Source organism: Myotis lucifugus, unplaced genomic scaffold (genome assembly GCF_000147115.1).
Source record: "Myotis lucifugus unplaced genomic scaffold, Myoluc2.0 scaffold_3, whole genome shotgun sequence".
Taxonomy (NCBI): domain Eukaryota; kingdom Metazoa; phylum Chordata; class Mammalia; order Chiroptera; family Vespertilionidae; genus Myotis; species Myotis lucifugus.
Window position 1 is genome coordinate 15,212,640 of NW_005871051.1, and position 23,146 is coordinate 15,235,785.

Below are 23,146 nucleotides of genomic sequence, written 5' to 3' on the forward strand. Positions count from 1 at the left end.
CCAAACCTGAATAGTAAATTGATTGTGGCTGCCAGACAGTTAAAGGGCATTTTAATCTACATGTTATTGCCTTCTACTGGCCAAACACCTGAACAGCCATAGGCTATTTCCCCTTTCTGACAATGGACTCTGTACCCTTTGAAACCTTACCCATTGAAGTGTATTATCTCCACCTTGCCTTAGGACAAATTGTGTTAATAAAAGCAAGGGTCCTGGACAAGGAGGTGCTCTTCAGTTCCTTTAGCTGAAGGTCCTCTGACCCCCAATGCCTTTCAAAATTATATCTCGTCTCCGGATTCTTTATTAGTCTCTGGATTCCTATGTCATCTACGCGCAGCCCCTTTTCCAGATTCCTGAACCCTTCTTGATGCTGGGACAAGAGCGCCAACAATAAATGGATGCCCGAAGTGGGACTTTCTGAACCCTGGAAGCTCCAACACCTAACCAAGGAGAAATTAAGCCCAGGGTTAAGGAAAGATGTGTGCTGTGGGTAGTGGGGGAGTTGTGATCACTTTTATTCTAGATACTTTTGTTTATTTGCATTATTAAAGTGATGTGCAATTTTTTTAATTTTAAAAACTAAAACATACTTTACAGAGTAGAGAATAAAAGCATGGGCTGCTATACACTCTGAGGGCATTCCAAAAAGGGAATTCAGCAACTGCCTTTGGGGCAAACCTACAACCTCCTGGAGTGACTATACTGGTTTTAGATAGTCTGTTGTATTTGTTACAAAATTAGCCACATTCTTTTATGAGAACCTCCCTTATATTAATAGTCTGCTCCCTCCCCAGGCCTCCCATGATTCTTGCCACAGAAGAATCATATAGGAAGAGAGAACACAAAAGCTCAGTGACCGACAAACGGGGTGCCAGGAAAACCATCTTTAGTAAATAAAAGACTTTTCCAGTGTACCCACCTGAAATCACTTAAACCACTCACCCTCTGAAACCAAGAGGACCATCCCTCCTTAGAGAAGGCAAACTTAAGATGAATGCTGACGCATATAAAACCCACACAAATAGACCATTAATGCAAGGCAAGCCAAAAATACTGATCTTCACTTCTATGCAGGTTCCATTTGATTGTGGTAGAGGAACATCCAATACGTATTTCGAAACAACTTATCATAAAGAGAAATTAAAGGAGGTTCACACCAGAAAAGAAATGTTTTTCAAAATAGTTGCACCAATCTATGTGCAGTCGAACTGACATGGTACACTTATGCCAACAGCATTTTCCAGCTGCTGATTCTATGGTTCCAAAGGGCTGACTTCCATAGCAGTGTAACGCTAATGATCACAGCGTGCGTGGTGGTCGCCCCAGCCTCAGCGCCAAGCACAAAAGCAGGTGCCTTTCTCTTAGGTGTTTGACAGGCTGATATTAAAGAGCAGCACACGTCGGGAGAGGGGGGAAATCGCCTGGCCTCCCTGACAGGTTTTACAGTGGAATGTTTGTCCTGTCAGAGCCGTGGGTATGACAAACCCGAGAGATGACAGTAACAGGAGTGTTAAGGTAAAAGAACAAGCTTAACAGAGATGCCACCGTTGACAATAACATGCTTCTGTTAAAAGAAGAATCCTTGCTTTCATTTACTACGAGAAATTCCAAAGCTCCCTTTTCTCATCTCTTTTTTTTCTAAATCTTACAAAACCACCTTTTAGTTCTTTGCACGGGCAGGAGACTAAACTGCCAGTCATATTTTCTCATCTGTTTTTCAAGATACCTCAGACCATCATCTTGACATTTTTCAGTCAGGGCATTAGTCGGGACTGAAGCAGAACTTATGCAGAATATTGAAGTGACTGTGAAATGATTGTCTATTTTTCTGGAGTGCACTTCAAATTAACCTTGGGGCCTACGCTCAGGAATGGTTATTACCCAGCATTCGTGTTGAGGTCCAACACTGTGCAGGGTACCTTGCAATCATTCTAAATCAACTATCTCATTATTCTGTACCACAAATAAAATGTATGAGACAATATAATCTTCCTCTCCGCGAACCCATATACAGTTTGTATTTCTTACATTTCTATGGATATTCAAGTAATTATAGTGTCTATTTCAAACCTCCAGCAATAACCTACTTCCAAGTTATGTGAACTCCTCCAGAAATATTTTACTCTAACTCTGCAAGAATGCTAAGAGATAGAGCATTCGGGGGAATGAACTGCTAGTTGTGAATTGATGCTAAATGAATGGGTGTGCTTTTAAAAAAAGGAGTCCTTTTCGCTTGTGGGCTTTAACACTCATCTAATTATAATGATTTCAAATTCTCTCCAGGCTAAAATTAAACTTGGCTTCCTGGATAGCCAAACAACCGACTATTCTTCTATGCCACCCTGCTCCCATTTTATCGCAGGCTCACTTTGAGTATAAATTGATGAAAAACAGTCATATTCTGAATGCTGAATTAAATATCACTAAAAATATTTAATTCAAGGGGAAGTTAAAATCCAACACCACCCAGCTAGAGTGACAGGAGAGCATCGTCATTCCCTCTGGATGAAACGGGAGAGGCAGGTGATGGTCCGGGAACACAACCTTGGTCTAGAGGAGAGCGTTGATCATGGTGCTGATGTCACACTGGGTGGAATGTGTGGAGCTGAGGGGAATGCTACCAGAAGCACTGTTCCCGTGAGAGCCAGTCAGATTCCAAACAAGGGTCCAAAATTGAGCTGCCAAAAAAAGACAGCCCACATATGAAACTACTTGACAGAGACAAGGAATGCTCCATGAGAAGGAGGCATGAAGCAAGTGCAGAGCAAAGCCCAGAGATATTCCTGAGGTAGTGGTCAGTCAGCTGAGGAAGGTACTTGATTAGAAATCTGGGCTTTAGACATGGTGGCTTTTGGAAGCTCTTAAGATCTATACAAGACACTATCATCACATCAAAGATGGCAAAACCATGACCTAAGCTTAAACAGGATGTAAGCATCTGGTTAGGAGCAGAGATTTCAGACCAAAATATTTTTTAATTGATTTTTAGAGAGAGAGGAAGGCAGAAGGAGAGAGAGAGAAATATCGATGTGAGAGTGAAACATCAATCTGCTGCCTCCTTCACGCCCCACGCCGAGGATCTAGCAATCAACCCAGGCATGTGCCCTGACCCAGCATCAAACCAGCAACTGTGCAGTATACAGGACGAAGCCCAACCAACTGAACCACATTGGCCAGGACCAAATATTTTTTTTTTCTGACCAAGGAATGTCTATTTTATTTATTTAATTAAATTTTATTTTCCCCCAGTTTTTTTAATTGACATATAACATTGTATCCGTTTAAACTGTAGGACATAATGATTTGATATATGTATATATTGCTAAATGATTAGCACAAAATTTTAGTAAACATTTATCACCTCAGATAGTTACAAATTTTTAGTGTGTGATGAGAAATTTTAAGATTTAGTCTCGCCCTGGCCAGTGTGGCTCCGTTGGTTAGAGCATCATCCCGTATACCAAAAGGTGTTTGATTCCTGGTTTGATTCCAAGGCACATACCTGGGCTGTGCATATAGGAAGCACCTGATTACTCTTTCTTTCTTTCTTTCTTTCTTTCTTTCTTTCTTTCTTTCTTTCTTTCTTTCTTTCTTTCTTTCTTTCTTTTTCTTTCTTTCTTTCTTTCTTTTTCTTTCTTTCTTTCTCCCCTTCTTTCTTCTTCTTCTTCTTCTTCTTCTTCTTCTTCTTCTTCTTCTTCTTCTTCCCCTCCCCCTCCCCCTCCCCCTCCCCCTCCCCCTTCTTCTTCTTCTTCTTCTTCTTCTTCTTCTTCTTCTTCTTCTTCTTCTTCTTCTTCTTCTTCTTCTTCTTTCTCTCTCTCTCTCTCTCTCTCTCTCTCTCTCTCTCTCTCTCTCTCTCTCTTTCTCAAATCAATGAAAAGCATATCCTCAGGTGAGGATTAAAAATATATACATATATTTCCTTAGCAACTTTCCAATATTCAATGCCACATAGTATTATGCAAATAGAGGCATAGAGACAAGTATCAAAAAAAGCAACTAAAGGTTAGGTGTGTCTGGGAATGGGCCTTTGTAGTATGAGATGATTTAAGGCAGAAAGTGCTATTTTTAATTATAAACTTATAGAACTTGTTGATTTTTTTAACCACATTATATATTTCCTCAATTAAAATTAATTTTAAATGCAACTATCTCACGTGGACGGAGTCTGCCAAACTCTCTTTTTAAAATTAAATTGAGGACATTTTCATGAATCTCAGATGGCTTGTGGCTTGCTTATCCCTGTCTTGGTTGCATGTTATAAGTACAGTTTTCCTACTATTATGTCCTGCTCTTTGGCTGGCAGCCCCTGAAGGGAATATGCAAGATTTGGCTTCATTTTACCTTATCCTTTCTATCACCAGATAGAAAAGTTTGGTTCAAGAATTGAATAAAAATATTTTTTCCCTTTTTACTAGTTCATGGAATAATAAAATAGAATGTATTGGTTGGATTAAGTATGCAATAGATGAGAATTAGTATGTTTAAGTCTAGCAAAAGGGTAAAATATTTCTATGAATATTTTTGCCCAAATTACAGAACAGTTACCCAGTAAAATAAGTTGGCATTCATATCATAGGGTCATTTTTGTCCAAATGTTCATCTGTTTTTTGTGCAGGATTAAATAAGATCCTATATATGTTCAGAGACATGTTAGCACTTAATTGAAACTAAGAATATTTTAGCTTCCTCGTGTCTTACAAATTTTATAATGTGAAGCAAAAAAAAAAAAAACACCCAAAAAACAAAACAAAACAAAAAAAACAAAAAAAAAAAAACAAGAACAGGAAAATGTTCTACATGAGAAATATTTAAGATATTGATGAGTTCCCAGGAAAAAAGAGAAACATATTTAATGTTTAGACTTGCTCTAAAAAATGTTTTAAAAGGCTAATAGTGTGCTATTTCAAAGAGACTCCTAATTTAGAAAGACCAAATTATGTTTAATTTTTATAATGGAATCTCTCTCTAGTCAGAGGAAATGTACGACCAGGGCTGTGTAATCAATGGGAAGCAGATGGTGGAACAATTATCCGCTGTATTTGGGCACTACCATTGGCCTGTTCATAGAGTGTGGGCCAGGAAATTCACTCTGTGTTTTTAATGTTTTCTGGTTATGATGAATAACATTCTTCCAATGAAAATATTTGTATTTTTTAGCTTCTATAGTAACAAGCTGCCTATGTAGATAGGCAATAATTTCTCCTTTCCTTTCCTTCCCTTCCCTGGCTTTCCCTTCCCTTTCTATGCCTTTCCTTTTTATAAAGTCCAGTTGGGGCTCTACAGTGATAATTCTAGGAATGTAATTTTTGAGTTTGAGCCGTAATTATTTTTCAATATCAGCATGGATTATTACTATCAATTCTGGGTAAATAACTGCTCCCTACACCAGTATACAAACTTTAGTACTTTATTTAAGTGAGTCAAATATTTTAAAAATCATATAGTGTGGTTCACACAGAATTACTTATAAGAGTTAAAGACTTTAAGAAGACATTACAGTGCCTACTTTCCAGCACTTAATAACATCATTTTAAATTATATGTATTTTGCTTCTTAAATTATAATTGAAAATGTTCTGTTACTCTCATCTAGGTTTCAAGTCTGTTTTTCTAACACGTTGTTATATTTAGCATTTTTAGTTATCACTACTGACTCTACTGCTAACATAATTACTTAGACACATTTTATATAGACTTAGCTCTAGAAGAATGTGTACATCTCTTTAATAATAAACATATTTTAGTTCTAAATATAAGAAATTACTACATATTAATGATGCTGATTTATGAATAATATTTTTGAACTTTGAATATAATTTTCCAAACATACATAACAATGGATAAAATAGTATAACAAACCCCATTTATCCATCATCCACACTCAACAACTATCATTATCTTGTCAATTTTGTTTCATCAATCCCCTTCCATCACATTTTCATGTTTTATTCTTAAGCAATTTTGAAAGGATATATATATATATATATATATATATATATATACACACATATATAAGTTTAAACGTTGACTACAGCAAAAATGGTATAATTTTTTACAGATAATGATTTCATAAAATAACCTTTATATGTTTTTGTATCTTATTTCTGAAAAATGGTCTCTATTTTATAGATAACTGCAATATTTTTTTTTAGTATGCAGAACCACGTCTAGGTCTTTTTAACATATGAAAGATTGTCACTGAAACTTAAAATATATCAATCTGATAAAGGAGCCCTTAAAATACAGTTTTCTTATGGTAATTTTTCCTGAAAATAGTGAGATTATTAAAAAGCCTTATAAAAACAGTTATTTATGATTTTAGAGATTTAACAATTTTATTCTCTAACAATGGAAAATCAATATAACTAGCTGGAATGGTGTTTCTTTTGGCGGCATTTATGAATTCTATTCAGATATTAATAATCATAGTATCTAGTTAATTTATGGAATACTTTTCATTTCCTAACACAGATTGCTTGTCACACAGGTATTTGGTGCTTTCTTTTCCTTTGCAACTGTAATTCTCACTTTATCCCCACCTTCCCTGAAAGTTTACTTGGAATTTATCTGCATTTTTTACTCTCACAATAAATCAAAAGACCCCAAACACTGGCTTTTGTTTACTAAGAAACCATCATGATTATTTTGTTAAAGCCAAATGAAGTTTATTTACATAAACATCTTTTAGGAGGTAAGATTATGGAATGAATGAATTGCCAAATGGAAAAAAAAGAACAAAACAAAGGAAAGTGAAACAGTTTCAGTGGTCTAGAATGTGACTTTTTTTTTCTAATGCAAACATTGGCTCTGGTTTTGCATACCAGGATGACTGTCTGAAGTAGGGTTTGTTTGTTTTCATGCAATGTTTCCATTCCTCTTTGATAACAGTATCTCCTTTTTAAAATATATTTTTTATTGATTTCAGAGAGGAAGGGAGGAGAGAGAGAGAGAGAGAGAGAGAGAGAGAGAGAGAGAGAGAAACATCAATGATGAGAGAGAATCATTGATTGGCTGCCTCCTGCATGCCCCACTCTGGGAATCAAACCCACAACCTGGGCATGTGCCCTGACTAGGAATCAAATTGTGACTCCTGGTTCATAGGTTGATGCTCAACCACTGAGCCATACCAGTTGGACTATAACAGTATCTTGATCTCCCTTTGGGTCTCTGTGTACTCTCAGTTGTTGTAGTGGACACTCAGTCCTGGCCTGGTCCATCACCCCTCCCGCATGCCAACCATAGTAATTGATTCAGGGATAACCCATGGCCAACCTAGCCAATGAGGGACAATTTTTACCCAATATAAAACTGCTGGGCAATAGAGGTCTTCTCTCCAGATTCTGAATTTAAGAGGCTATGCACCTGACCCTGCTATGATCTCATATGGAGAGAAACGACCTGAGAGTGAATTCCCAATGAAAGCAGAGCTGAGGAGAGAGAGATGTGCTCTTATAACATCATTCCAACTTGTTGGTCGAATTAGTTCTGATTTCAGTCTATGTGTATTTCTAGGTTATAAATATACTAGAGGCCGGTGCATGAATTCGTGCACCAGTGGGGTCCCTCAGCCTAGTCTGCGTCATATGGCTGAAATTGGCTCTCCGACATCCCCCAAAGGGTCTCAGATTGCGAGAGGGTACAGGCCAGGCTGAGGAACTCCACCTGTGCATGATCGGGGCTGGGGAGGAACGCGGGAGGTTGGCCAGCAGGGGCGGGGCAGTGGGAAGGCTCCAGGGCATGTCCGGCCCAACTCGCTCAGTCCTGATCAGCCAGACCCCAGTAGCAAGCTAACCTACCAGTCGGAGTATCTGCCCCCTGGGTGGTCAGTGCACGTCATAGCAAGTGGTTGAGTGGACTTAGCGTTCATTAGCATATTACGCTTTGATTGGTTGAAAGGATGATGGGACAACTGGACACTTAGCATATTAGCTTTTATTATATAGGATATTGTTAAAATATATTTTTCTTTGCCACTTCGAGTTGATTTTCTTTCTCTTACAATTGAAAAATGTCCAAATATTCCATCTACTAAGATAAATTAAAACTGTTTTTTCAATTAATTGTAATATCAACTTTGCCATTTTTGTCTCATGTACTTCTCTAAATCGTTTGTGTCTCATTTTTACCCCAAGGAGTCATCAGTGCCCTTAATCTCAAAGTATCTCCTAGCTTTTAGCAAATGCCCATCTGATACAAATGGAATGTTGGATTAAGAGGGTAAGAGCAAGAAAGTGTGATGGAGGGAGTAAAGAACAATAATTACATTTTGCTTTAAATTTTCTGAGGTACAAAGCCAGGTCATTAGAATACAATATACTGGAATATTACCTTAGATTTCCATAAAGATTCTTTAACAGAATTATGATTTAATCTAAATGTATTTAATGTAGCAGACATATTAACTTAGCTTTCTGGTGTAAGTACTTTCCTTTCTCCCCAGACTATAGAATAGAAAGGGTTTAGAAACAATCTTGGGTTGTCATTTTGGCTCTTACTAGATCTGTTATCTTGAAGAAGTTCCTTAACTTCTCTGTTTCAATATCTCATCTATAAAATGAAAATAATGTTTTCCTCACATGTGATTGAAAGTATTATATAATACAAAACATTCAGGAAAAAGTAGATACTCAATAAATGGAAACTAGTGGTTTTATCTTTTATCAACCACTTGAAATCATTTTAAAGGTAAAATATCAATTAAGTGTTAGGCCTTTGTATTTCCTCAGGTAATGAATTACTAAAGATGTGAAATTTAGGCTAATCTCCCTATAATTTCAGAGAATTTGGTGATTTTCTAAGCATCAGCAGATAATACTGTTTGAACTAATTTAGCTCCTACAAACTCGTACAAGACTCACACATTTGATGGCTCCAGCCATTCTTCCATTCTTTTCCTCTTTGGGTGGATAGTCAGTATCATCTGGACTCTAATTCTTTTCTCACATATTTACATCTTTTTTACTGTAACTATTAGTGGTTTGGTGGTGCTGATTTATTATTGAGCCAACTTTATCCAATGGACTATGCTGTCCTGGAGTGGGGAAGAATGAAGTTCTGAAAATAAGAGATCAACCAAAGGACTTATATGCATGCATATAAGCATAACCAATGGACTCAAGACACTGCGGGGGGGGGGGGGGCGGCAGAGAGGTGAGGGCATGAGCCAGGGGGAGGTCAATGAGGAAGAAAAGGAGACATATGTACTACTATTTGTAATACTTTAAACAATAAAATAAAATTAAAAATAAAAATAAGGATGTGATTATAATAATTCACCCCCTCACCAATAACCAACAAAAGCTGACACTATTTTCTTCCCCACTGACAAAGCGCCACATCCCGGAAGGGAGATTCCTCTGTAATGAAGTTAGTGTTGACGGGACTGTTCGTGAAGAGAAAAACTTCTAAAATATTACAATTCTACATCCTTGAGTCTTAAAATGTAGTAAATGTTATGATTTAAATAGTGAAAAATGAAAAATGCTACAGGTGGTTTTATTACTTTATAATAAGATTAAAACATTAAAGTTTTCATTAAACTTGTGGTATAAAATATAAGCCTTCAGGGCTGTCTCTACTCATGTATGATGGGGAAGAGCTATCACAGACTATGAAGCGCACTTTACCTTAGCGCAGCTGATCCCCAGAACTGAACTGAAAATGGGTTTTCTGCTGACATCAGCCAAAGCTTTTCTGAAGTTTTTGCATAGCTCCAGGTGCATGGGGTCCCTGAATAAATATTATTTCAACACTGTTCAGCTGCAGAGATGAGGACCAAGTTAGGAAACATGTCTACCAGGATTTCTTAATGAATGCAGGTGGTGTTTTATATTCTAAATAAATTCAACAATTAGAACATTTTTAGGACTTTAGGTGTATTTCACAAAGGGTTTCTGTAACATTCAGAAGATAGCTCATGTAGAAAAGTATCTGCTCAAGAAAACATTCATTCATGCTTTCCTAATAAGAGGAACATATTTTAAAAACTACATGTGATAAGACCAAAAGTTTTATTCCTAGCAAGGAAAGGCACTTTTTGGATTTATTAACCTGCTAAAGTTTAGGAATTTCTGCACTATCAAAGAGCTGCCTTCCTAAACAAGAGTGGATTTCACATGGAAGACAAAAAGTAATTACTGTATTTGTTTAAAACTGTTTCTTGGCAAACATATGAAGCATACTTTGTGGGTAACTCAATAAGTAACATCCATAGTTTAAGTAATGGTAGGTTTTTATCTTCAACCTCTGTTTGTTGTATCCATTGAACATATTATCTAATTCTAAGTAAGATAAACCTATATGCTTGACTCCTCAATGAAGATATGGAAGCTTTCTCCATTGTCATGTTTAAGACATGAGTTTCTACCCAGAGATATTTGAAATACATTTCTTTTTTGCCTATATTTATACTTTGACACTAGTTAATCTTTGTTCAAGCAGTACTACCTACAATAGAAAAGTTAAGACCCTTAAGTGTGTACATAGTAAAAATACTGAAAAAGTTTTAAAATTGTTGTAGCACTTAAGCACTCAAGCAAGTTAAATGTCCAAGTAATCTATTTCTTTTTCAGAAATGTATTGATCAAGCGATGGGATGCAAAATAAACTAAATTAAGTTTCACATCTCTTTCAATGGTGTTTTTGAAATTCTGAGTAATGACTCAGGTTGAGCCATTAATGCAAATCCTCAAAACTTAAATAGTTTCATTTTGGGGCATCTTTTAAAGAAACAACAGATGCCTCTTCACATGCATTCTAAAAATCAATAGAATTAATCAATAATGCTCTCCACAGGTAATAAATGCTGAGAAGCATTTCTGCCTATCTATATTGATCAAGAGAATTGCTTCAAATTGCTTCTGATGTGTATAAAAATCATTTCCTTATTGATCAAAGACTCTCTTTTCCTCTTTGATATGTAATTTCATATATGGCACACAATTGTTCTAGACTTCATTCTTGTGTATTTGTGATAAAAAATTTCCTATGATCTGTCCTATGAGACTAATTTGAATGAAACATAAAATGGGTGTTTTTGTTTTCTTGGGGGAATGCATTGCTTAATATTTAATCAAAGAATTCATAATCATAAGAAATTACTGAAGTTATTTTAATGAGAAATATAAGATGTATTTAACTCACATTTTATTGTTTAGAATAAGCTTAAAGTTTTGAGTCTGCTTCTATTTCTTATAACAATTCCATTTAATTCACAATGATGCTATTCCTGATGGTATAAGTAGTAGAAAACAGCATACTTTTAGCCAAGTGTGGATTCATAATATTGCTGGGAAATTATATTTTTATAACAAGAGCTAACATGTAAGTGAATTTTGTGACCTTTTTGTTAATATATATGTTAAGTGTATAGAGATAAAGTAATAAGAAAAGTTTATTTCTAAATTAGTTTTCTAAACAGCGTCATTAGATCCAGCCTCTACTGAGTCTGATTAAATAGGACTCTGTTCATCGTTGGCACAAACAATATATGTATCCACAGTTGCCTTGGTTAGCAGTGATGGCAACTGATGGCTCATTGAACAAGTGCTATTAGACAAATTAAGAAATTTTCCAAAAAAGCTCAACTTCTAACTCTTGATACATTAACTAGCATTGTGAATTACTCCTCCAATAACCAAAAAAAAATACTCAAAGATTCCTGTCAACATGAGTTAGTAAATTTCATAACCTACACTCCCAGTTTTCCTTCTCTAGATGTTCCATTACAAAATGACATTATTATGTCCAATGAATACACCACCATGGAATGTGTTACGGAACCAGTATCTTCGTAAAAATTGATCAAAAGTTTTCATTCATCTCATAATTTTTATTTTGAATATCAGGGAATATGAATTGTCATATTGACAACTGAGGTCCCAATATCTCTATCTTAAATCATTAATTTTAGTTTAACAATTTAATTTTGTCCTTTTCTGAAGGAATCTTTAATGTAAAATAAATTAAGTTGAACTCTATTTTTAATATTTTTTATTGATCTCAGAGAGGGAGAGAGAGATAGAAACATCAATGATGAGACCGAATCATTGATCTGCTGCCTCCTACATGCCTCACACTGGGGAATCAAGCCCACAACTCGGGCATATGACCTGACCGGGAATTGAACTGTGACCTCCTGGTTCATAGGTCAGTGCTCAACCATTGAACCACACCAGCCGGCTGGGCACATTGAAATATTTTAACCAAACAAAACTGTTTCTTTTTTCATGAACAATTTGTGTATTTCCAGAAAGCTAATTGCACAGTAAGACTCTCAGAGTCATTAAGTGCTATTAGGGTAACCATAGAAGTTAAATTTTTGAAATATTTCTTGTACTTAAGTAGAAATTAATTTTAAAGTATTTCTAGGGGCAGGCAAAGATTCAGCTGGGAACTAGAACTGCACACCCAAGAGATGTTTACTCTGACTCATGCTATATTTTAGTGAGGGCAGCTTAATCACAGTGGGAGAAACGACATTGAGCCAATCAATAACAATTCATCCGGAGGTATTAAGGTATGACGCAGAGGATAAGAGCATGACTTTTTGGAGTCAGACCAGCCTCAAATCCAGACTCCCCTACTTATAATCTGTGTGGCCCTGGAGAAGTTGCTTTTATCTCTCTAAGCCTCATGTTCCTCCTCTGTGAAGCAGGGTATGTGCTAGCTTTGCCCAATTGAAATATAATGTGAACTGCATATATAATCTTACATTTTTACTAGCTATGTTTTCAAAAAGCAGGGAAATTATAAAATGTATATTATTGAATGCAATATATCCAAAATAATATCACATATGTAATCAATATCAAAGTTATTAATGCATTTTTTCATATCAAGTCTTCAAATTCTGGTGGGCATTTTACAATTATAGCACATTTCAGTTTGCACTAGCTGCATTTTAAGTTCCCAATAGCCATGTGTGAGTCATAGATGCTATAATGGATAGCGCAGGTATACAGCTACCCCATAAGGATGTTGTAAGGATAAAATGAGACAATGTGTATAAAGGGCTTGGGATAGTACTTGGCAAATAATAGCACTAAAAAAGAGTTGTGAAAACTGTTTCTATTTCTATTGAGTATTGACTACAACAGCCAGTGTGCTAAGCTTGGGGTAGGGCAAAATATGGCCTAGCCCCTGTGCTGAGTAATTACAAATTTAAGAAGGAAGGACAAACACATAGTTAACTATTATATATGTCATCCTATTAGCACATGGATGGTATGAATAAAATGCAAAAATATGTTCAAAAGAGGAAGATCACTTGGGATGCCTTATACTGACTTATTGAAGAAGGTCATTTTGAACTGAGATTTAATAAGTAAGTGGTTTTTCTTTAGGAAGATATAGTTAGGAATCAAGGAGACAGCTAAGGAAAATATTTCAAAAGGAATAATAGGAGTAACAATCCAAACTCAGGGAAGTGAAAAATATATTCAACAAATAATGGAAAATTATTTGATGAACACAGGGTTCACACATAAGAGTGTACTTGGGTAAGTAAATTCTATAAGCACTAGGACCATTATTCAGTGTGAGAGGGGAATGGGAAAAAAAGGAACAATTTGGGAATCAAAGATCTAATTCACCCAGGTTCTACAACTGCCATGAATACATTTTCTTATTTGGGGCAGGTCAGTTTATCTCATCTGTTTTGTTTGGGTCTTAAACAGAGTTTATTGTTGCTGCTGCTGCTTTTGTTGTTCTATTCAAAGTTGTGGTATTTCAGGATGGGAGTGACATAATTGAAGTAACACCTTAGGAATTAATATAGGTAGACTTAAAAATAAAGACATTCTAACAGAAAAAATCATTTGGGGCATCATTTCAATTGTCCTGACATCCAAAGTTAAGGATTTTAATATTGTAGACCTAACAGTTGGAAATGGAAAGGTTATAGAAAATTAGTAAAGAAGAATGGATAGAACTTGGGTTGAGGATGGAGAGGGAGAACATGGGATAAATGAAATAATGCCCTTTGGAATCTGGAAAAAAAGAGAATTTAGTATTTTAAATAGAAATGGAAGAACTAGAAAAATAATTTTCCTGAGATATGGGAAGGGATATGAGTTTTTTAGTTAGCAATTAGGTACAATTTTTCTATCTGACTTATTTCATTTAACATAATATCCTCTAAGTCCATTTATGTTGGCACAAATGGCAAGATTATGTATATTTTTATTGCTGAATAATATTCTATTATATATACCACATCTTATTTATTCATATATTGATAGACACCTGGTTTGCTTCCATATTTTGACTACTATAAATAATGCTGCAATTAACATAGAGGTGCAGATACCTTCAAATTAGTGTTTTATTTTTCCCCAAAATAACCAGAAGTGAAATTGTTGCATTATAGAATAGTTTTATTTTTATTTTATTTTTTGAGGTGCCTCCATACACTGTTTTCTATAGTGGCTGCACCAATTTACAATCCTATCAACAGTGCATATGGGTTCCCATTCCTATACATCCTCTCCAACACTCATCTGTTGACTTTTTATAATAGCCATTCTAAGAGGTGTGAGGTGATATTTCATTGTGATTTTGATTTGATATCTTGATGATTAGTGATGTTGAACATCTTTTCATGTGTCTAATAATGTATATCTCCTTTGAAGAAATGTCTATTCAGGCCCTCTGTCCATTTTTTTAAATCCCCACCTGAGGACATGTTTGTTTGTTTTTAATTGATTTTAGAGAGATTGGAAAGGAGAGGGAGAGAGAGAAATATCAATGTGACAGAGAAACATTGATAGGTTGCCTCCCCTATCACCCTGACTGGGGATCAAACCTACAACCTGGATATGTGCCCTGACCTGGAATTAAGGAATTGAACCCGTGACCTTTCAATGTACGGAACAACACTCCAGCCAACTGAGCCACACAAGCCAGGACCTCTGCCCATTTTTTAATTGGATATTTTTTTGATATTGAGTTGCTTGAGTTCTTTATATACAGGGTAGGGCAAAAGTAGGTTTACAGTTGTTCCTATGGAAAATAATACAATAATCCTATATAATAAAAGTGTAGTATGCAAATTGTCCCCTTGACCAGAAGTTGTCCAGAAGTTCAACCAGGGGGTGGTGCTGGCCGGGAGAAGGGAGGGAGGCCCCGGCTGGCAGCTGGGACCCTACCAATGCACGAATTTTGTGCACTGGGCTCCTAGTTAATAAATAACAGCAAACAAATAAATGCTGTGTTTCATGTATTCATAACTGTATGCCCCCATCTTGAATTTGGGGTATTAATTCCTTATTGGATATGTCATTTGCAAATATATTCTTTCAATCAACAGGTTTATCTTTTTATTTTGTTGACTAGAGACCCGGTGCATGAAATTCATGCACGAGTAGGGTCCCTAGGCCTGGCAGGTGATCAGGGCCGATTGGGGCCTTCCAGCTGCCAGCCAGGGCCTCCCTTCCCGGGCAACCAGCTGCCGGCTGCCAGTTGATGCTTCCCTTCATTTCATGCCACCCCCTGGTGGTCAGCACATGTCATAGCGAGTGATCGAACTCCCAGTCTCCCGGTCGAACTCCTGAGGGGACACTTTGCATATTAGCCTTTATATATATAGATGGTTTCCTTTGCTACACAAAAGCTTTTTAGTTTCATGCAGTCTATTTGTTTATTTTTGCTTTAGTTGCTCATGAACAAGGAGACATATTAAAAAAAAAATAGTGCTGTGCCCGGCTGGTGTTGCTCAGTGGTTGAGCATCAACCTATGAACCAGGAGGTAGGTTCAATTCCTGGTATGGCCCATGCCCATATTGCAGGCTTGATCCCCAGTGTGGGGCATGCAGGAGGCAACCAATCAATGATTGTTTCTCATCATTGATGTTTCTATCTCTCGCTCCCTCTCCATTCCTCTCTGAAATCAAATAAAATGTTTAAAAAAATAAATAGTGTTGAGATCAGTATCAGAGCTTACTGCCTAGGTTTTCTTCTAGGAAGTTCATGGTTTCAGATGTTGCATTTAAGCCTTTAGTCCATTTTTAGTTTATTTTTGTATATGGTGTAAGAAAGTGGTCCAGATTTATTTTAATTTGTATGTATCTTTTCTCAATACCATTTATTAAAAACATTGTCATTTCTCTATTCTATGTTCTTGCCTCTTGTCATAAATTAATTGATCTTCTAAGTGAGGGTTTATTTCTTGGATTCCTATTCTGTTCCATTGATCTATGTGTCTGTTTTTTGTTTGTTTGTGCTGACTCCATACTATTTTAATTACTATAGCTTTGCTGCCTTCAATATTCCCTCTTTAATTTTTCCATTTTAATTACAATATGTCTTGGTGTGTGTCTCTTTGGGTTCATCTTGTTTGGAAGTTTAGGAAAGTTTTCAGCCATTAAGGTCCCTTAAACTATCCTCATTTTTAAAAATTCCTTTCTTCTTTTTTTCTTTTTTTCTTTTCTGATTGGGTGATCTCCACTATTTTGTCTTCCGTGCCACTAATCTATTCTTCTGTATTATTTACCTGCTATTTATTCCATATATATATTATTTCATATATATATATATTTATTCCATATATATATATATATTCAGTTATTATATTTTTCAGCTCTGATTGGTTCTGTATTATACATTCTAACTCTTTGTTGATGCTTTCACATAGTTTCTCTTTTCTTCTCCCAAATTTGATGAGCAGCCTTAAGACTATTACTTGGAATTCTTATCAGACAAATTAGTTATCTCCATTTCATTAGGGGTTTTTACTCTGTTTTTGTTTTTTTTCTTGTTCTTTAATTTGTAACATATTGCTTTGCCTTTTCATTTTATTTTACTTTCTATGTTTGTTTCTAAGTATTAGATGAAACAGCTTTCTCTTCCAATCTTGAAAGCATTGACTTGAATAGGAGCAACCTTTTTGTGGATGCTGGGTGGGTTTTGTCATGCCAGTTGGAATGTAAGTGGGTGTGTGTGCGCATCCTGGGGCACTCTGGTGGGCCAGATGGCTGGGGCTGCAGCAAGTGCTGGCCGAGGTAACCATGGCATGCTGTTGGAGACCTTGCAGGGTGGTTAGAGGGCTTGGACCAAGCTCCACCCACACTACCCAGGAACAAAAGATAATGATTTAATGATAATTATTTCACTTTTCTTTATGAGCTGTGATTCTGTTTGTAAATAATGGGGCTCACAAATACCGCTGGTCCTAGAGAGTTTCCACACATGCTGAACGTCCCTGCAGTTCTCTACCTATTGGCAGTAAATGGAATCTTTTCATGCTTAGTCTAAGAGCTCTTTAATACCCTAGAATGGGTGAGTCTGTCTGCAAGTCCCCTCAGGAATATTTCCCCCTACTACAAGTCACATGTGGGAGTGGGGTCCCCATGATTTCATGTCTCCATCTCTCCTCCCCTTCTCTATGTGGTTCCTCTCTCATTTCATGTGCAGAAGCTATTCAGCCCTTAGTTCTCCAGGAGGAATTGTTTTATATGTAGGTTTATATTTGTTATGTTCATGGAAGGAGGTGAGTTCTGGGTCTTCTTACACAAGTTCAGGGCCATATTAACCTTAATCCATTATACTTTCAGTAAAATTAAACATGGTTGTGAATTTATACCCCTAGTTCAAGTAAACCTGAAAAACCTTACCATAAACTTGCTGACTCAAGTCTGTTCTAGCAAAGACATTTTGTAAAACACCTGAGGGTGTGCTGCTGAATTATATAATCTTATCATTAAATTCCAATATCATTTCCTCCATTTTATTACACAAACTTTCAGAAATCATCAAGAACCTTTATAATTATTTCTAATTATAATTTTTATGGATTTGAATTGAACAAAAGATAATGATTTAATGTTAACTCTTTCACTTTTCTTTATGGGCTTTGATTCTAGTTGGTTTCAAAAATAGTAAATAATATTTACCCCCTTCCTAGCCATACTATGAAGACTACAAAGAAAAAAGTTGTTTTATTCTTAGAAAAGTCACAAGCAGCTATTGCGTGTAGAGGCAGGAAGTGAAATCCATATGCAATGCTTCTGTCAGCAAAGACTTTGTAGAAGAGAGTTTATAATAAATATTCACATCTGCTGCTTTGGACACTTTAATCCATCCTAAGGATCTTTGCTGTGTCAGGCTTTGTTCTAGATGAAGAAGCCCAGTAGTTATAAAGGTTTGCAAATAAGCTATATTTATCATGGTTAGCTTTCTTTTTATAACTTTTCTCTGTCTTAGAAATATCCATGACAATTTTTAGTATAATTTGTGATTAAATATTTCACTGTGACTCTATGGTGCTATCATATAGAATTTTCATCATGGGATAGACAAATTCTATTTTCACGATATATCACCTACTTATAATTTGTCAGGAAGTCATCATTGATAACAATGCTACCTGGATGTGGAAAACATAACTCAAAGTGCTTATGATTAAATGCTAGCTTCCGCCATAGACAGGTTTCTTAATTTTTCCAAACCGCTCTTTTTTCATCTATATAATAGAGTTACTATTATTTTTTATTATTAGATTATTATAGGGATTATATGAAATTATCCATGTTATGTAACTAAATCTAGTTTCTAGCATATTGAATTTAATGAATTTTAAATGTTCACTAAAATGGTACTATATGCCTTTTAAGTTGTATTAGATAATCCCATGAATTGTACTAATATTATATTTGTTTAACCCATATGCTGAACTTATGTAAACATAATCTATTGTTTTTACTTACCTCCACATTTCCTGATAGTTTGCTACTGAATTTTTAAAAATAAGAGTAGTTAGAATTGAATTACTGATATATTTTTCCTATAACAAAATTATCCACTCATAAAAATATGGTATGAAAATCATGAGTATACTTTGTCTTGCATTTAGTTCCCTATGTAACAAAAATTTAACTAAATTTTAAATTTTAAATTAGAGTAATAAAAACCAAAGTTATCTTTTAAATGGAGGTATTTTCACTTCAACCCCAATTACTGTATTATTATAGTCTTAAGTAACAATTTAGTATAATTATAATAAAACAGCTTACATATAATACAGATTTTAAAATATAAATAACTTATACACTATATATGTGTATATCTTTGCCATGGATATATTTGAAGCTTGTGTTTTTTTAAAGGAAAGCTGTGTTGCTTAGTGCTTTCAACCTCATCTCCTCAATATTATTTATTAATCCCAAATTTAAGGAGACTAGCAGAGCATTTGATGACCTCTGCATATAAAGTCAGTAACACATTAGGTTTTACTTTTTCATTTTAAATTTTTATAATTTAATCATTCACGTGTCTTAATTTTGACTGGAATTATTTTCTATACATTCAGGACTTAGTTCATATTTAATGACTGGTATCTAACACAAAACAAGTTTGTTGAGTTAAAATTAAAACAAAATATACATTGATCTCACTAATATGTGGAATCTAATGAACAAAATAAACTAAGGAACAAAATGGAATCAGAAGCATGTATATATGGGACAAACTGGCCGGTGCCCAAGGGGAGGGGGGTACGGGTAACTGGATAAAGAAGGTGAAGGAAGCCTGGCTGGCTTGGCTCAGTGGTTGAGCATTTACCTATGAACCAGGAGGTCATGGTTCAATTCCTGATCAGGGCACATGCCTAGGATGCAGGCTCCATCCCCAGTAGGGGGCATGCAGGAGGCAGCTGATCAATGATTCTTTCTCATCATTGATGTTTCTATCTGTCTCTCCCTCTCCCTTCCTCTCTGAAATCAATAAAAACATATTTTTAAAAAGGTGAAGGGATCAGCTAAAGAACATATATGCATACCCATGGGCATGGACAATAGTTTGGTGAAGGCCAAAGGAGGTGGGAGGTGGGAAGTGGGAGGTGGGAGTGGGTGGAGGTGGGAAAAGGGGGGGGAGTGGGACAGCTGCAATTATGGCAACATTAAAATTTTTTAATGCAAAACTATATATCTTATTGCTTATAAACTGTGACTGAGGAAATGAAACTTTGATATTCTCCTCTTTCTCTCTCCTCTCTCCCTCTCTCCCTCTCTCCCTCTCTCCCTCTCTTTCTCTCTCCCTCCAGGTCGAGTATTAGCTCAGGCGAGTGGCAGTGGCGTTATTCATTTGCTAGATCTTCAATCAGGGCAGATTTACAAATTGGTGGGCCATGAGAATGAAGCTCACACAGTGGTGTTTTCTCATGACGGAGAGAGTCTGTTTTCCGGAGGCTGTGATGGCACTGTTCGAGTATGGACTTGATGGGCAGCATATCCCACTGCAGAGGGCTTTCCCTTTAAGGCTTGGAAATGCCTCATGTAGTCCCAGTCCAGTAAATACCTGATTAAGTATGCGAGCAGGTAACATTTACAATTTGCTTTAAAACATGCTTTGAATATATATTTTAATGCTCATACTGTTACCAATAAAAAAACAAAACTTTCTGTTCATTTATTTGTGTCTGCGTCTCTTTTTTCTTCTTCTCTTATTTTGATAAGATTTTAGAAACAGGGCATTTTTGCTAGAGGTTTGGAAGAAACAGCTTTACAATGACGCCTAATGACAGACTAGATGAATTACAGGAGATTGATTTTGAATGTTAGAGAACAAACTGCAGGAGAACCAGGCTACTTTTTAAAAAATCAAATTTAAGCTTCAGGAAGATCTGGAGTTTAACCATGTAGCACAGGGAACGTGTTTCTTCAACTGAAGAGTCAATTAGAATTGGACGGCATACATTTTTGAAGATTCTTTGACAACCGTTATGCTTTATCTATTAATAATAATCAGAGACTGCAGCTGGTTTAAATCTAAATGCAAGGCTCTTCCCGAACTTTCATCACTGCAGCCCATCCAAGAATGCATTAAGTATAATTACAATGTTTATTTTCTATTGTAATTCAATGCAAATAAGTAAATAAGTATCTCGCACGTAAAGTGCCTCCCCCAACCCCCACTCCCCCACCCCCCTGCCCCGTGCATGCATCAGCTGTATAAAGTGCGACTGCTTAGAGAACACCAGCCTGGTCTAAAGAAGCAGCTCGGGATTTCGACCCTGATGGGCTCAGAAGCCAGTTGGCGCTGTCCGTGGTGCTGAGGAATTCCCGGCTGCCGGCAGAATGAGCTCCAAATCAGCAGTCTGCAAACTGCTCTCAGTGATGCAGAAACCCAGCTAAAGTTGCTCCTTTCCTTCACGTCCACAGTTAGTATTTTCTGGTGTGTAAGAAGGGATTCGAGCAACATATTGTGGATGATGCTGATGCCGTTGCCAGCGGAGCGGGTTTTAAGCGACAGCATGCTGTTGCTGTTTGTGATCCACCGAGCCTAGCCAAATCACCTCTACTGCCGTAGCAAACACTGTGTAAGTGAACTCATGTGTGGAGGAGGCGTAATCAGCCAGGAAATTTCATAGAAGGATCTGAGAAAATGCTAAAAACAAGTTCAACATGATTCTGCTACTTGAGTCTGGATTTCTACAGGACCAGCATTGCTTCTTGCTTTGAATTTTGGAGACAGGTCCAAAGCATATTTCTTATGTGTGTCTGCTGTATTTCTCTCCGGAAGGGCGGGAGACTGCTTCTTGACTGTGGTTTGAAATGAGAGGTAGAGAGAATGGATTGCCTTTAATTCAAGCCTGAAAATGCGTTCTTTGGACAATTAAAGAGGAACTGCTTTTCTAAAACATACCTGATCTTTTAGTTCATATTGGTCTATGACCCCCATCACCACTATTAACCTCCAGAGTGATTAGGTAAGTGTATCTTATGACATGAGTTATGTTTGTTTTCTCAAAGAAATAAATGCTGTCGTTTTAAATGATATGTAGCAATGTGGGGAGGGGAGGAGAAAGTTTAGCTGGAAAGTGTTCTTCCATCCAGCAATGTTTGCTTGCTTATTAAAAATCTTCAGATAAATATTTTATTGGATTTCTCTAATATTTTTCTCTTAAATAGTGCCTTAAACTGCACTAAAGCAGCTCAGTTATGAAGGGGAATTTTTTAATAGCTTAAGAACTTTATTATATTAAAAAGAAAACCATGTTTTTCTTCATGCAGATTTTAAAAGGTATTTCATATAATAAAAGCATGCTTAATGTTTATATAAAGTGGATATTACATCCATTTTTTACCTTTAAATATACATTTATTATAACCTGACATTAATGCCTACCTGTAGCTTACAGAGATCATTTCTGTCTATGTCCTTTTGAAGCAGAATGATATGGGTATTTTATATGGCTTATTTTGTATGTATTAACAGTTACTACTGGAACACTATAAAGAAGCACAATATATTTTTTCTTCCAGGATAAACTTTATATATATATATATATATATATATATATATATATATATATGATGTATAAAATGCATGCCTTAATTAATAAAATACATATGCTTTTTTTCAGAAGCTTCTGTAATGTTTATAGCCTTTGTAGTAATTTAAGAGGAAAAAATGCTTTGTCAAAGGGAGCTTCCAGATTCTCAAGTAGAATTATAGGTTTGCATTTTTTTATTCTGTCATGACTCATTATTTTTGACATATTTCAAAAGAAATTCATCTCATTTATCATTACCTACCCAAAAGGATTTAGAGAGCACTTTTCTTTTTAAGGGAGGGCATGAACATACCTCATTCTATTTTACTATTACTAGAATTTGCATATCTAATTTAAAATGCAAATATTATAGTTTCATGAAGTTCCCTAATGCCATCTTTACCTTATTTAAAAGTATCATCTGTATGTTAGACTGAAAAGAGATGGTTTATCATTGCTCCTATTATAATCTGAAAATAAAGCAATAAATAATATTCATAAATGATCTGAAAAATGTCCAATATACAATTTTAGTGATTGTTGGCATAAAGCCAAAATCATTTAAATAGACAAATGAACTATTTGACAACACTTTTACTTATATATTATTCCCTCAAGTCAGTTTCCCCAGAGTTTTTATATGAGTTAGTCACTCTAACCATTTAAATGAGTGTTGCTAGTGGGCAGCACTCCACACAAGCACTAATACTATGTGAAGTTTACAAGAGTCAATGCCACTAAACTAATAAGGAATATAAGGAATATTTTCTATGAATGGAAACTCCTCATTACTATTCTATGAAACCAATAGTTTTACTCTGGCATTTTTGTGCAAAATATCTTTTGCATGTCAAAGGAGAGATATGTCTTCAAGATTGTT

The 23,146-nt window shown here is 35.8% G+C and overlaps 2 protein-coding genes across 3 annotated transcripts in view; both read left to right on the forward strand.

Annotated features, from left to right (window-relative positions):
• The window catches only part of SPAG16 (sperm associated antigen 16), a 606,360-nt gene extending 586,150 nt beyond the window's left edge, over positions 1 to 20,210 (forward strand). The window contains exon 18 of the mRNA XM_006082484.3: positions 20,035 to 20,210. Within this exon, the coding sequence (XP_006082546.1) occupies positions 20,035 to 20,210 (176 nt within the window). The remainder of the gene's footprint in view (positions 1 to 20,034) is intronic.
• Positions 20,211 to 21,649: 1,439 nt separating this feature from the next.
• VWC2L (von Willebrand factor C domain containing protein 2 like) overlaps positions 21,650 to 23,146 on the forward strand; it is a 140,840-nt gene continuing 139,343 nt past the window's right edge. For both annotated transcript variants that reach the window (XM_006082485.3, XM_023759371.1), the window contains exon 1: positions 21,650 to 21,699. The gene's annotated coding sequence lies outside the window, so the exon portion shown is untranslated. The remainder of the gene's footprint in view (positions 21,700 to 23,146) is intronic.